General features: G+C 37.3%; 1 protein-coding gene across 2 annotated transcripts in view; it reads right to left on the reverse strand.

Annotated features, from left to right (window-relative positions):
- rnf121 (ring finger protein 121) overlaps positions 1-15,431 on the reverse strand; it is a 128,763-nt gene that overhangs the window by 18,031 nt on the left and 95,301 nt on the right. For both annotated transcript variants that reach the window (XM_077197415.1, XM_077197416.1), the window contains 3 exons: positions 12,688-12,808; positions 12,029-12,162; positions 4,292-4,393 (listed from right to left, as the gene is read on the reverse strand). In XM_077197415.1, the coding sequence (XP_077053530.1) occupies positions 4,292-4,393; positions 12,029-12,162; positions 12,688-12,808 (357 nt within the window). The remainder of the gene's footprint in view (positions 1-4,291; positions 4,394-12,028; positions 12,163-12,687; positions 12,809-15,431) is intronic.

Raw genomic sequence — 15,431 nt, forward strand, 5'->3', positions numbered from 1 at the left:
TGTGGCTGACAAAATATTTTTCTGTATTGAAATAAGTGTGGAAACCCTAATTTTTTAGCTTCATAAGGTAGTAAAAGGATAAAAAAACAAAATATAACCAATAAATATTATTATTTTGGGTCGGTACAGTTGCATTAGAGCGTTAAAATATGCGGGTCAAATTGACCCGCGAACATCACGAACGTAACAGTAATTATGTTTGTATATGTCAAAAAACACCAGCATGTTGAAACTTTGCATGCATGTTCATAATGATAAATGAGAAAAAGTCACAAAATATCAAGAAAAAATATATAGGTTAACCAGTATTTCCAACAACTAGAAAATCTAAACGGGTCAAATTGACCCGCAACATAACACAAGGGTTAAAAGCTGCTTAGATCTGCTTATTTTTCAACCCTATTAGAAGAAAATAAACAATCCTAGGTATTTATTTGAAAAAGTGGCTAAACTAACGAAAAAGAAAACTTCAAGCCCAGAAGTTTCCAAGAAACACAGCAGTAATGACTTTATGAACTTCTTCACTGATCGATAATATCAGGGACAAAATTATAACTATGCAACTACTACAGTATCGCATCAGGGAGTGCTTTGTAGTCTCCCTGAGGAAAAATTAGATTCATTTGTTGCTATAGGAGAAGAATAATTTTGCAAAATCGTTAACTCATCTAAATCGACAACTTGTATGTTAGACCCTAGACCGACTAAACTATTGAATGAGATGCTTCCAGAGGTCATAGATCCTCTTCTCAATGTCTTTAATTTGTCTTTGTCTTTAGGATACGTACCAAAACCCTTTAAGCTGGCTATGATTAAACTGCTTGTTAAAAAAACGCAACTTGATCCTACAGAATTAGTCAATCACAGGCCGATCTCGAATCTGCCTTTTCTGTCAAAGATATTAGAAAAGGCAGTATCCTCACAACTGTGTTCCTTTCTTGAAGGAAATGATATCTGCAAGGATATTCAGTCCGGATTTAGACCGTAACATAGTACGGACTGCTCTCATTAAAGTCATAAATGATTTGCTCTTATCATCCGATCGTGGTTGTATCTCTCTATTAGTGTTACTTGATCTTAGTGCTGCATTTGACACCATTGACCACAACATTCTTTAAATAGACTAGAAAACTATGTTGGCATTAGTGGAATTGCACTAGCATGGTGTAAATCATACTTATTTGACCGTTATCAGTTTGTAGCAGTAAATGAAGAGATGTCTTATCGGTCAAAAGTTCAGTATGGCGTACCACAAGGCTCAGTACTAGGGCCGCTGCTGTTCACTCTGTAATTGCTACCGTTAGGAGATATCATTAGGAAACATGGAATTAGTTTTCACTGTTATGCTGATGATACTCAGCTCTATATTTCTTCCAAACCTAACGAAACTTACCAATTCACAAAATTAACGGAATGCATAGCTGATATAAAAAATTGGATGACTAGTAATTTCCTACTACTAAATTCTGAAAATACAGAGATTCTAATTATTGGACAAAAAACTTCCACACGCAATAACCTAGAATACTGTTTAACACTTGATGGTTGCTCTGTTAAGTCTTCGTCGTCAGTTAGGAACATGCTATTCGTGCTAGGTTCAGCCATTTTATTGAGTTATTTGTAATATTTTTACCCAGGTGCTGTGCAGTTTTTCTGTAACTCAGCTGGTGGGTCATTTTTACTGTCAATACAAATGATGAGCCCTCTCAAATGATGATCCCAGCGCTTCAATGTTGTTGGTTAGTCTGTGTCAAACTGATTAAAACGGGATACTTTGGCCAACGGTCATTCTGTGTTCCGAGAGAAACTACCTGAATGAAATTAAGGTTTGCATTACATTAAATTCCTATCAAGGTATTACTGTAGTTTCACATTTTACCTTTTTTGTTTACGTGTACTTCACAGCTAACGTTTGCTTGGAATGCTAGCCTTAAACAAATGCAGACACAAAGCAAACTATTGAAATAGATTTCTGGAATGTCATCATATTTTTTTCCAAAAATTGTTATTGTATACGTATATATTGTACATATATCTGATTTTGCATTTAGCAAGACATTTCTTGTAGTTGGTCATCAGATTTGCACACATCTCAGGAGGGATTTTGGTCCATTCCTCTTTACAGATCCTCTCTAAATCTACAAGGTCTCTTGGCTGTTACTTTGCAACTCAAAGTTTCAACTCCCTCCACAAATTTTCAGTATGATTAAGGTCTGGAGACTGGCTAGGCCACTTAATATGCTGCTTCTTGTGCCACTTCTTTGTTGCCTGGGCAGTATGTTTTGGGTCATTGTCATGCTGGTAGTCCCATCCACGACCAATCTTCAGTGTTCTGGCTGAGAGAAGGAGGTTCTCTTCCAAGTTTTTACGATACATGGCCCCGTCCATCAGCCCCTCAATATCCTGGCAAGCTAGTTCAGTGTTCATGTACCCACAGAGAACAGCTTCAACTCGGCCATGAGATATAATTAATTTTGGGGTATATCAAAGGGCGATCTTTGGTCTTATTAATCTAGTTCCAGAGCAAATCGATTTTGGTTAAGGGAAAATTAAGTTTCATAACTATATTTAGTTATTTCACTTGAATCCTGTACTAGAGTGCTGCTTGTACGTTTGACTGAATTGTTTGCATGCGTTTATATCCTATTGTCTTTTATAATGGCTATTGTTGTTCATTTAAAAATTGTTGTTCAATAAATAATATTCTATATAAATAATTTGCCGTATTTGCTATTGAGAAAGGATCATGATATGGACTTCAGTGAAAGTTACATTATTATGCCATTAGATGGTGGTCTTTATGAGTGAGTCAGAACAAAGAAAGTTGTTTTAGCAGCATACTTAACATATCGCTGTCCTTAGCGGACATTCAAACTGATCCAGGTCTCCAGCTATCATTTACTTTGCAATGAATGGAGGAATGTTAAAGGATTGTGGTCAGAGTCCAAGATGGGTACTTTTCTTACATTCTTATAATTTGAGAATCAAACACATTAAAAGGGGCTGACAATATGTGGCCGTGTACTGTTAGTTTTATGCTAATTTATGTACAGCACTTTTGTGCAGATGTTAGGCGGGGCTGCTGATAAGCTGCAGATCTACACTGCAGTTTTGAAATTCTGTTTCTTTTTAGCATCCATACATTTGCCTGACAATTACCCTACACTCAAGTTCAAGTATTTGTATAGCACATTTAAAGACAACCATATTGCTTTTAATGTCAGGATAAAACAAATTAACAAAACAAACACAGAGAACGTCACAGCCTTCATTTCGAGTTGAGTTTTGATACGAAGGAATACAGGTGGGTCTTAAGAAAAGACTTGAAAATTTCAGCAGTCCGAGCTGTTCTTACTGTATATGAACAGGTAGACTATTCCAGAGGTTAGGAGCAACCACTGAGAAGGCTCGGTCCCCTTTACTTTTGAACCTGGATCTGGAACACCGAGGAGCATCTGATTTGACGACCTCAGTGCTTTGACGGAAGTGCAGACACATTTAAAATCTTAAAAACAACCAATAAAATCTTAAAATAAATCCTGAAGCATACAGGAAGCCAGTGGAGCGAGGCTAAAACTGGGGTAATGTGCTCACGCTTTTTAGTCCCAGTTAGGAGCTGAGCTGCTGCATTCTGGACTAACTGTAAGAGATGACTGATCCAATCCAACATATAAAGAGTTACAGTAGTCTAGTCCAGACGTAATAAAAGAATGAATTACTCTTTCAAAATCCTTGTGCGGCAGGGCTTAACTTTAGATAACAGTCTCAGCTAGAAGAAACTGGCTTTTACAACAGAACTAATCTGTTTTTAAAATGAAGAACAGTCAAATATCACACAGAGATTCTTGGTAAATGGACAAATATGCAACCCTAAAGAACCAAGACCATTTACACAGGCACTTATAAGTAATTTCTTACTCAGTGATTAAAATGTATAAAAAAAAAAAAAAAAAAAAAATATATATAAAAAAACATTTACACTGCAATAAAACCCTTGGCACAAAAGTCATGTGACTTATTGTTTAAGCCAACTGCTACGGTGTGTCTAAATTGATTTAGACAGAAGAGGAGTTACTGGAAGGTTAAGCTTATGAAAAGAGTGGGAAACCCATTACTACTGTTGGCTCTTGTGACACATAGAGAGATAGTATGGCAATCTATAGTAGGCTTGACCTGGGAGCTAAAACCAAAATTAGTTCTAATGTCCTAATTTATCTATGGCATAACCCTGGCTTAATCTAAACTCTGTCTGTGAAGCCAGGCCTGTGTTTTTGAAGGCAATAAAGGATACGGGTTACTAAACATCCTTTTAAGATCAACTTTTTCTTTGCAGTATGGACACGTCTGCTTCTTGCCCACAATGCACCAGCCACGTATGCAAAACTCATGAAATCTGGGAAATAAATAGGTTAAGGAAACAAATTTGTGTAAAATATGCCATTACATTCACATTACATGTGGAAACATTCACTGATGCTCCAGAAGGAAACACATTTATGCATTTAGAACCAGGGGTGTAAACTGTTGAACAGGATGAAGATGTGTATATCTTTCTTATTTTGTTTAAAGATTTTATTTTTCAGAAGCTTCAGAAGATGATTACATGTTTCCCAGAACACAAAATAATTACAATTTACCCTGATATTCCAATTCAAAAAGTTTGCAACCCCCATATCCTAATGCATCATGTTTCCTGGAGCATTACGGAAAGTTTGAAGCTTTTGTAATATTTGCGTATGAGTCTCTCAGTTGTCCTCAGTGTGAAAAGATGGATCTCAAAATCATACAGTTACTGCTGGAAAGGAAGAAAAGAAAAAAAATAAACAGCCACAGATCATCCAGGTAACGATACAGTATAAAGAATTGTATTGTAAGAAGTGCATATAAACTTTTGAATGGAGTCATTATTATAAATTCAACTTTTATTTTTTCTTGTGGACCATATGTTGAATGTTGACTACTGTAGTTTACATGCACCTTGCACAATCTGCAAAATGTTAATTATTTTAACAAAATAAGTGGGACATGAATAAGATAAATATTATTAGTAATAGTAACTATACATAATAGTAAATAAATATTTACTTAAGTAAAATATCTTATTCAGGTCCAACTTATTTTGTTAAAATAATTAACATTTTGCAGATTCTGTAAGGTGCTTGTAAACTACAGTAGACAACATTTGAAGTGGGCCAAAAAAGTTAATCAAAGTTGTCCTAAGACTAGAACGGGTATTGTTCAAAATGCATATATAACTGATGAAAGGTTTTGATCCACTTCAAATGTTGACTACTGTATAAATGTATATGACAATGGTGACAGTTCAAAAAAAGGGAAAATTTTGAATGTGATGATAATAAAATTATTTGTTCATCTTCAAATATTACCCCCATTTATAAAACTAAAAGTTTCAAGATGTAGGAAAACTCTTACTTATTTAAAAATATTTTTTCTTTTAATACATTTTATTTTTTTAAATCAAGGAAATTTCTCTGCCATTTTTCTTTTTTGCTGTATCGAAAACGTACCTAACCGTAACACCTCTGTCATATCGAACCGAACCGTAAATTTTGTGAACCGTTACACCCCTACTTATTACAGATGTTGATCTACCTCAAAGTTTGCCTTGATTGTTCTGTTTACACTTTAACATTGCACAAATTTATCTTAATATAAAGGATAAAAATATACAAAAGATATTGTTGTTTACATTTTATTTTTGACTGCTATAACTAATATAATTTGTTGTTTGCCTTAATGTGGATAAATACAAAATTCAAACTTTTGAATGTCTTAAAAAAAGGTTATAAAAAAGTCAATTATCGATACTGAACGATATTATATTGTGATAATTTTTTTGGCCAAATTTTTTTTACATACAGCCCTACATACGACATAGGTATACACGTTTCTAATTTCAATAGCATTTAAAGAGAAATATGCCATTATTTAAAGCTCAATAGCATCTGAAGAGAACATGTATTTCACCACAAAATGGGCTAATATCGGAATCTAGGCAGAGGGTGAATGATTGAATGACTGTATGAGAATATATGTCCTATTAATGATAAAATTAAAATAAATGATACACAAATGTTTTAATATATAAAAACTTGTTTATTTGTTTTCTGCATTTTTTTGTCATCTGGCCATCAGATAACTGCCTTGTTGCATGCGTGTGTACAAGAGTTTGTGTGAGTTCACGTGTGTATGTGAGTAAATGGGTGCATCACTGTTTGACCTGACACATAGATAAACACTTTACAGTTGGTTTTGTGACTTAAGTCATTCTCTTCAAATGCTAGTGAGCTTTAAATTATGGCCTATTTTCTGTAGGATCTCATACAGTAATGCAATATTTACAAATTGTAACCCGGGTTGTTAAATCATGTTGCCATGTTTATCAAGCTGTGATAAGAGTCTTGGAAGCGAGGAGGCGACAAGCCAGTGCAAGTGCCTTGGGCCAAGTAAAGGTTGAAAGGAGCATGCCTGAAGTAGTAACGGCTGGAAGTACCATAGTCCTCAATGGGTATGCTAACATCGCTGGACTGCTATCAGAGACTTAGGTAACAGTAGAGCCATCACACGTTAGTTGTGAGAAACGCTGTGAGCCATCTTCCTTGCCTGGAAGATTGTTGGTGGCTATTTGCCTGCATTCCTTACCTCCAAAGTGCAATATTCAGATACCAGTAGTGCTGAAGAATGAGACTCAAACAGATTTAATAATCTCTCTGAGAGCAGTACTGGCCGAAGTGCACGCTGTCCTATGCGTGATTGAGGGAGGAAACCCCACAAGTGCAAAGATGCGAGTCCTGCGAAAGCTAAGATCGTTCCTGATTTCAGTGATTGGGGGAATGTGAATCATGTGAATGGAAGAGGAGAGTAACGGACATAATTAACACTATGCCTGATGTATTTACGGTGCACGATTTGGATTACGGCCCCACCGATAAAGTAAAGCACTGCATCAACCTCAGTGACAGCACGCCTTTCAAGCAGCGGGCCAGGCCTATCTATTCGCAGGATGCAGACACAGTAAGGAAGCACCTCAAGCTTCTCGATGCAGGTGTCATCCGTAAATCAGAGTCCCCATTAGCTTCACCTTAAGTGGTAGTGAGGAAGAATAATGATGATGTGCGCTTGTGTATCAACTTCAGAAAGTTGAATTCCCAAACCATCAAGCACACCTATGTGTTGTCAAATCTGGAGGAAGCCTTCTTTGTTCTAATGAACTCCAAATGATTTTTAGTCCTTGACTTAAATTTAGGCTTCTATCAAATTGAGATTGAAGAGGCCGACAAACAGAAAATGGAATTTGTGTGTCCTTTGGGGTTCTGGGAGTTCAACAGGATGCCTCAAGGGTCACCACTGCACCAAGTACATTTCAATGGCAGTGCATGGGGGATCTAAATCGAAGAGAGGTACTGGTTTTCATTGACAATCTTATTGTCTTCTCTAAGACATTAGAGGAACATGAGGCTCGGCTTCTGCAAGTTCTGCGGCTAAGAGAATATGGACTGAAACTGTCTTCTACAAAATGCAAGTTCTTCCAAACATCGGACTTCTCAGAATGAAGTCAAGACGGATCCGGCCAAGACCGAAGCCCTCAAAACCTCAAAGAGCTCAAATCTTTTCTTGGTTTGCAGGATACTACAGGAGGTTCGTCCAAGATTTCTCCAAAATCACAAGACCTCTTAACGACCTAACCTTGCAGAAAAACCAGAGGCACACCCTGACGAAAAGTGTAGAGTAACAGAATCCCAAAAAGCAATTTGGAGATTGATGGACACAGGAATGCCAGCAAGTATTCGATACCATCATAGAGAAGCTGACTTCAGCTCTGGTCTTTGGATTCGCTGATCCCAGCCTTCCTTATGTGCTGACCATGGATGCAAGTACTACAGGAATTGGGCTGCCCTTTATCAAGATTAGGAGGGATGAATGAGAGTAATTGCTTTTGCGAGCAGGGAACTAAACAAAAGTGAAACTAAATATCCAGTGCACAAGTTGTAGTTCCTAGTGCTTTAAGTGGGCGGTCACAGTCAAATTCAAAAGACACCAAGTGTTTCAAAACTGTGATGCTCCCGACCTGTCATGCTCCCAACCCACCATGTTTGAGTCACTGTCCCTTAGTGTGGTGCGGTACCTCAAGGTTTCCAACAAGAGGATGCTCATGGTCTTTCTTTTCTTTCCCAAATGTCTGAAGAGGATCTGATGGAACGCCAAAGGGATGACCCAGAGCTCAGCGTAGTCATTAAGTACCTGGAGTCTGGGAAGAAAACTGACGGGAGGGTGGAGCCTTTTAAAGTAGCCTAATGGCTGAGAGAGTGGAACAGATTGGAGTTCAAGAACGGAGTGGTGTTCAGAAGAAAGCAAGATCGAGGAACTGTGCTGTACCAGTTGGCATTACCTGTGGGTCTTCGGGAGATGGCCTTGACAAGCCTGCACAATGACATGGGCCATTTAGGAATTAAAAGGATTATAGAACCTGATCAGAGCAACATGAAGGATATTTTAGTGATGACCGATCATTTCACCAGATATGCCGTAGCCATATCTACCAGGAACCAGAGGGTTCAAACCGTGGCTGAATGCATGTGGGATAACTTCCTCGCCCACTACGGGTTTACGGAGAAACTCCACAGTGATCAGGGCCGCAACTACGATCAAAGAGCTCTGCAGCATAGCAGGAATCCGTAAAGTGAGGACAACACCTTATCAACCTCGGGGCAACACCGTGGAGCGTTTTAACAGGACGTTGCTCCAGATGTTAGGGACGCTGCATGATAAAGGAAAGACCTACTAGAAGGAATTTGTGAAGCCATTAGTCCAATCATATAATTGCATGCGTAATGACTCGACAGTATTCTCGCCATACGAATTAGTAGATGAATTATTTATACTACCAATAGTGTTCAAGAGACCCGGCAACTTACCAGTCTGTACTGTTAAACCAGAGGCAAAGGATGAGCCCCTCTGCACGCTGCATCGCAGTTTGCTACTACCCTGTGATTTTCTGCAAAAGGAAGACAAAACAGAGTCAGTAAGCCCAAAGAAACTTTGCAAGCCCAGAACTCGAGCAAACCCTGGTCCAAGAGAGTCTGAGAGCGAATTCTGAATCTGAAGATGACACTGCAAATTGTTACGCACCTGGGTACTTGACGAGTGTTGAAAGTAGAATTCTCTCTAATTCTAGACCTGAGAAGTAGTCAAAGGATGGAGTGATGGTAGTAGTTTGTCCTGAAGGAGCTGTGATTAATATAGACACCGAGCATCTCGTTTCACAAGACTCACAAGGGAATTCACCTAACCTACCTGATTCTGTAGATGGAAGTCCGCTTGATGATCCTGGGGTAAGGGGTCCAGAGATGATGAACCCTACAGGAATGGATGTGTTGAGTGACGTACCAGTGTAGGATGAACAGCAGGACCAGGAGTCAGATGAGCCCTAATCCGGGACCTTCAGTGGAAAGGATGAAAGGTATGATGCTCTGACACAGGAAGGAACAGTTAATTTGAGAAGTACAAGAGAGAACTCAATGGAGACTGGCTAGAGCCTGGAAGATGTCCCTAGACATCAAAGACATCGTGAGCCACCAAAGAGGATGCAGTAGCCTAAGTTGGGTAATTCCCTTTCTCTGCATGTAGAGCCATTGCTGCAGGTGCTCAGTACAGCTTTTGCCGTATCAGAGGAGCCTGATTCTCTTGGGGACACCTGACTTGAAATGCCTGGTGTATATCCTCCTGCAGTGACTTCGCAGCACAGGGATCTGCATATCTTCAAAGCAGGGAGAGTGTAACACGGGTAACCCAGGCTACCAATAAAGAGTTAAAAGCTGAAAAAAAGTTAAAAAAGGAAAGAAGAAAAAGTGTTCTAGAAGGAAAAGAGAATCGTCCAGTCGCTGATTGTACTGCAGTGACTGACACCCCTGTGAGCCAATAGTAGGCCACAGGTTGCGCCAGCTGCGCTGCTTTCAGCAATGAGCAGATGAAAGAGTCAGATCAGAGACGATTAGACTAGACAGCAGCACGGAGCGTTTTTCCTGAAAATCCCTGCATTAAATGTTAATCTAACAAGAAATTGTGATTGGGTGCACTTGGAAAGTTAAACTTATAAAGTCGATGCGTCAGCCTGAAGTGTTTTCGTTGGAGAGAGAGAAGAGTGAAGTGGAAATCGGAGTAGAAATGGAGCAGATCCCAGAGTGTTGAAGCGATGTGAATAATCTTTCTTGTGCGAAATAGTGATTTCATGTGACTTTGGTGAGTGAAATTTCAGATATTAATCTGATATCATGCGAGAGATTCATGTCAAGTTTCTGAAATGATTCAGTATGTTGAGTAGGCTGCGCACATTGCACAAGCTGAACTAATTAGCTCTTAGGCTAAGGCTACTACGTGTAAAATTGCTAATTGTCATGAAATGAGACTTATGAGTGAAAAAAGTGATTTATGAGTGTTGATGTGTTTAATAACTGTCGAAAAGTTATTTGATATGAGTGTATATGATTTATGGAAATGTCTGAATCAAAGATTAATTAATGTGTTTGCCTTGTGTTTTGCAAGGTTTTTTTTTTTGTTCTTTCTACTTTCTGTGAGTTTCGCGTTTTGTGCCAAACATAATCCTTTGGAGAGGAATCGCCTGCGTATTGATTAAATGTGCGCAAATGGCGAGCTGCCCAAGGACCCAAATCCCCTTTTGAGCTGTGTTTGAAATCATCAGCTAGTAGGATAATTCCAATTTTTCTTGTTTATCAGACACAAAAGACTTTGATTCGTCGAATTGGTTTGATTTTTGATTTCTCCACCAATAGAGTTTGGTTTTTTGTATCACTTTATTAGTCCATTGAGCTGGAGTACATTAAGTGTTTTATGTCCCGACAGCAGGGGAATCCTGCAGTATGACGTATGAGGGAAACACTAGTTCTACAGCACAGTGCCCTAATGTAAAGTTAAGGCAACTTAACAACTGAGAGAAATATATCTTCCTCAGATTTAACGTTTGATCTGTACATCAGCACCAGGGGAAATAACGTTATAATTTCACAGGGTAACTGTGAAAACTTAAACAAGCGTAGCTTTTGTGTCTTTATAAGCTTTTATGCATATATACTGTGGGAACTGCAGGAAAAGCATTAATGTTGAATTTTCTTTTTTGAACCAATTAATTTGTATAAGCGAAAATTAGAACAAATTAAAGCAAAATAAAATGGATCGAAATTTGCATGTCGAATATTATAGGTATTTTTAAATGGACTGAATATTTTGGAAGTGAAATCTGAAAGGTTAATATGGATTATTGATTATTGAATATTCTTCACACATACCCATTTAAATAGAATAAGCATCAGCTGTGTGCAAATTGACCCCACTCTGACAGGAATGTTGTATGCAATTGTTTTCATAAAGGGAAACAGGATATATTTCCATGTCCAACATTATTTGTTCTTAAGACATTCCTCTTTAAAATAAAAAAAGTATCAGGTGTATGCAAAGTGGCCATCATTTTGTTTTTTACCATTGAAAATGTGTTGATGAATTCTTGAAGATATATATCACTGTAATTAAAGCATATAGGGCCAAAATTAAGACACCCAAAGATAAATTTCTTAAGAACCAAAATCTTTCCATTTTTGAACTGTCACAGTTTGGCATACAATGCAACAAAAATTGCTCAAGTTGATATATTTTTTACCAATAGAAGTACCAATCTCCTTTTAAAATGAATAATGATGACACCAAATCTCAGGCTAAAATTGTAAATTTGACACCCCTCTATAGTGGATTACTCAATAATACTCACCCATGACATTTAATATTTTGGCTTTTATCACTATTTAGGTGTCTTTCACCAGAAAAAATATGAACAAAATAAAAAATTTGAGTTTCTAAAATCTGGTTGATTTGACATGGAATGACCCCCCTTCATTTCAAAACACAAGTTAAAAACATTTTCCAAAATGTACATACTCTGTACAAACCCTGCAGATTGCAGACATAAATTAACAACAGTAAAAATGGTAAAGGATACACATGGTTGCAGGAGAGTCTGTAGGTGTTCTCTATGATCCCCTCTTCACTCACATCCACAAGGATTGGCTGACCACAGACAGCACAGATGCTGTCTGACAGGTGCTTAGTGGGCATTCCAGATGCACTGTAAAACTGAAGCAATAGATCTCTACATCAGGGTTCATACACACTTTGACCAATAATTTTTCATGCCTTTTCAAGTTTTCCATGATTACCAGAGATATATTTTTTATAGAATTCTGTTGAGCTTGTCCTGAAAAAGTAATTAATAGACAATGACATAATAAAATAAATAAATATACTTAATGCAATTAATGAATTAATGCAAGCCATTTGCCTTCATATTCAATTGAGCAGTGTGTGATTTTCACACGTCACTGTATGGGCATACACTACAGACAGCCAAGTGCTGTTGTGTGTTATGATTTCACAGTAAAACTAAATGAAAGGAGTAAAAACAAAGTGAAAGCTGGCAGTTCTATTGGCCCGGTGAGGGGGTGGAATCAAACTTGAAATCAGACCAAGCAATACAAGAGAAATCAAAGTGTGAAAACAACTTGCGAGTGCTCAGATAAGCCAATGTGTCAAAAATTTGGAGGATGGCTGGAAACATAGGTAAAAGCAACATGATGTTTATCCATTAATTCAGGTACTTACCCCAACTGTAGATGCCATAAAATCTGCACACATCTCTGCAAAATCCCGACCAAGTACACCATAGTACAGGCCGTAAAAAAGAAGCGACACACCAAAGTCCATGGCATCTTCTGGCTTTATTCTAAAAGCATAAAGGGAGGTGACATAAGACTCAACATAAATTATTAGTTCTTAGTAACTCTATGAAGTCATCACCATTTAGCACATATAGTCAACTTGTCAGTTTTTCAAGTGTTTGATAATTGTTTTGTGAAAATTATCACGATTAAACACCAACTGTGAACACCGACTGAACGCAACTGTTTCTGACTAGGCACATTTGGACATGATCAGACGTATCAAATTACATTCATAATCGGCCTTATAGTCATTAAGTGTGTCCCCGGCTTAAGAATGGGTGATATATTGGTATAATATTTTGTCAGTCATAAAAACATCTCATGGTAATCAAATATATTCACAAGGTTTTATTTTTATTTGAGAGCATTCCAACAGATTTTAGAAGGGTTTCTGATTTAAACCTCATTAGAAAACTTTAATTCAGTTCTCACTTTCAATGATTCACAAGCTGTGTCCCAAAAAGTACATATTTCACATTCATATTATACAAAACAAGCATTTCAGTAAAAGTATTTGTATGTACATATTGCTGTTTATTACTATGTATTGGTATAGGTTCCATGATTTCATATAGCCTTATCAAACCCTTTACCACGATTGTGTCAGCAGGCTATAATTGTTTGTCACAAGCTGTGCAATAAGCTTGCTTTGCACATTTTCTATGAAACATGGACACAACCATAATGCAGCAAAACTTAAGAAACCATTTTAATTATAAAGCCTGATTTGTGATAAATTGTTTTGATAAGCAAGCAATTCTGTCAGCTGTTCTGTCGCAAAATATAGTGTATTTCTGAATCAATAAAACAAGCCATTGAGTAAGCAGACAACACCAAATTGTTCATTTTAGTAGCATGAAAAACAATTGTTATTCAAATAGTGATTAAATTATATACAGAAAGCAGTCAGGGAACACTTCCTTCCTTCATATTTACTAGATCTGTCAATCACTTTGGTTCACCAGCGCAAGCTCATGTTCTGTTATAATCATTGATACCATCTACGCTGTAAGGCTGGAAAAACTGGAAGAGAGGGCTATTCTCTGAGAAAACAAAGGAAATTAACATTTGAACTCTCTTGCTATATTACCATACCCACTCGAGACACGATCACAGTTGAGTTGATCACCTCCCAATTTACACATTCCTTTTACCCATCCCAACCTGAATTCACCCAAGAATTTATATGGTTTAATGCAAATAATTATACAGTATTACACGTTTGGTATCATTTGAAATGTCTCAATGCGACTGGTACAAAGGTCTCATTCCCAAAGAGGAAAACAAAAGGTAATAAAGTTTTTAAGAGTTTAGAGATAGCTTGCACACAAAGGAAGGTGTAAACTTAAAATCAATTTCCCATTGTTAGCAAATGTTTCCATGTAAATCAACTTCTGCCCCCAGTAAGTCTGGGACGGTGATTAATGTAAATTCTTACTGTGAACTCATGTTAACATTTGAAAAGAGGTTTCTGCCTTGGTCTGTCTATATAATGAAATGCACCAGCAGGCTCAGGGCGATTTGTAACTCAAATTACCAGATCTCCTTATACCAGAGCATTTGATGTTTTGTATCCATTATCTTTGAACGGATTATAAAATTGGCATGATACATTTATCTGACATAATAAATTGTAAATATTTGACTTTATTCTAATCGACACTGACATTATTTTCAGTAAAGAGTTAAAAAGAATAGTCAAACGTTAGCTCACATTTAATGATCCACAGATATCATTAAAACCTTTTTCATTTATGGAGTCAGAGGAAATAACGAGTTAATACATATGAGAAAATGTATCATTTCATCAAATTACTTTACCACGCGGAAAGACAGTAAAACGCAGAGACCTTCACCCGTTTTATCAGAAAACCTCCATTAGGATGATTTATTTGGGCTTACAAAGAAGCTACACTGCATAATGAACAATGGTGGACAGTAACAAAGGATACTTTTCAAGTATAACATATCGTAACATATCGTACTTTTAAATTTAGGATTTATTTAGGATAGGATTTATTATTGTAAATAAAAATCATATAGATCACGGTGAGTTGTTTAAGCCCATTGTATGAAACGCTTGAATGTGGACATCCACATTTGTGGATTACCAAAGACTATAGAATAACAAGATGCGTCACTTGTATTGTTTTGAATGGGGCAAAGTGCAAAGCTCAATATGGCTGAATAAGTCCCGCCTTCTAAATAAGAGCCAATCGCCGATTGGCAAAGTCATAGCATCACTGTAGCTGCCGTTAGAAGCTCCGGTTCCTATAGAAACAGTCAGACGCGCCGTTCCACTGCACATGAGCTTGACCCAGCCTGAAAAAAAATTGTTTTCTGTCATGATTCAAATGTTAAGATAAAAAATGTATGAGTGTTGTCAGATTTCATTGTGGATTTTGAATATGAAATTTAATCGTAAGCTTGGCGAACAATTTTGGAGAATTGGATGTTTCCCCATTCAAAGAGATAGGAGCTGCACTTGCATTCCTGAGAGGCGTTTCAAATCATTTGCCCTTTAGGTAAATGATTTCTCCTAAAGGGACTTTGGTATTACCCTCTGAAAGGGATAGGTTTCAGGTAAAAACTAAAGTTAAAATAACACAAATGAATGCCCGTGCA

This window comes from Siphateles boraxobius, unplaced genomic scaffold (assembly GCF_051911475.1).
Source record: "Siphateles boraxobius isolate OS27281-9 unplaced genomic scaffold, OSU_SipBor_1 11, whole genome shotgun sequence".
NCBI lineage: Eukaryota > Metazoa > Chordata > Actinopteri > Cypriniformes > Leuciscidae > Siphateles > Siphateles boraxobius.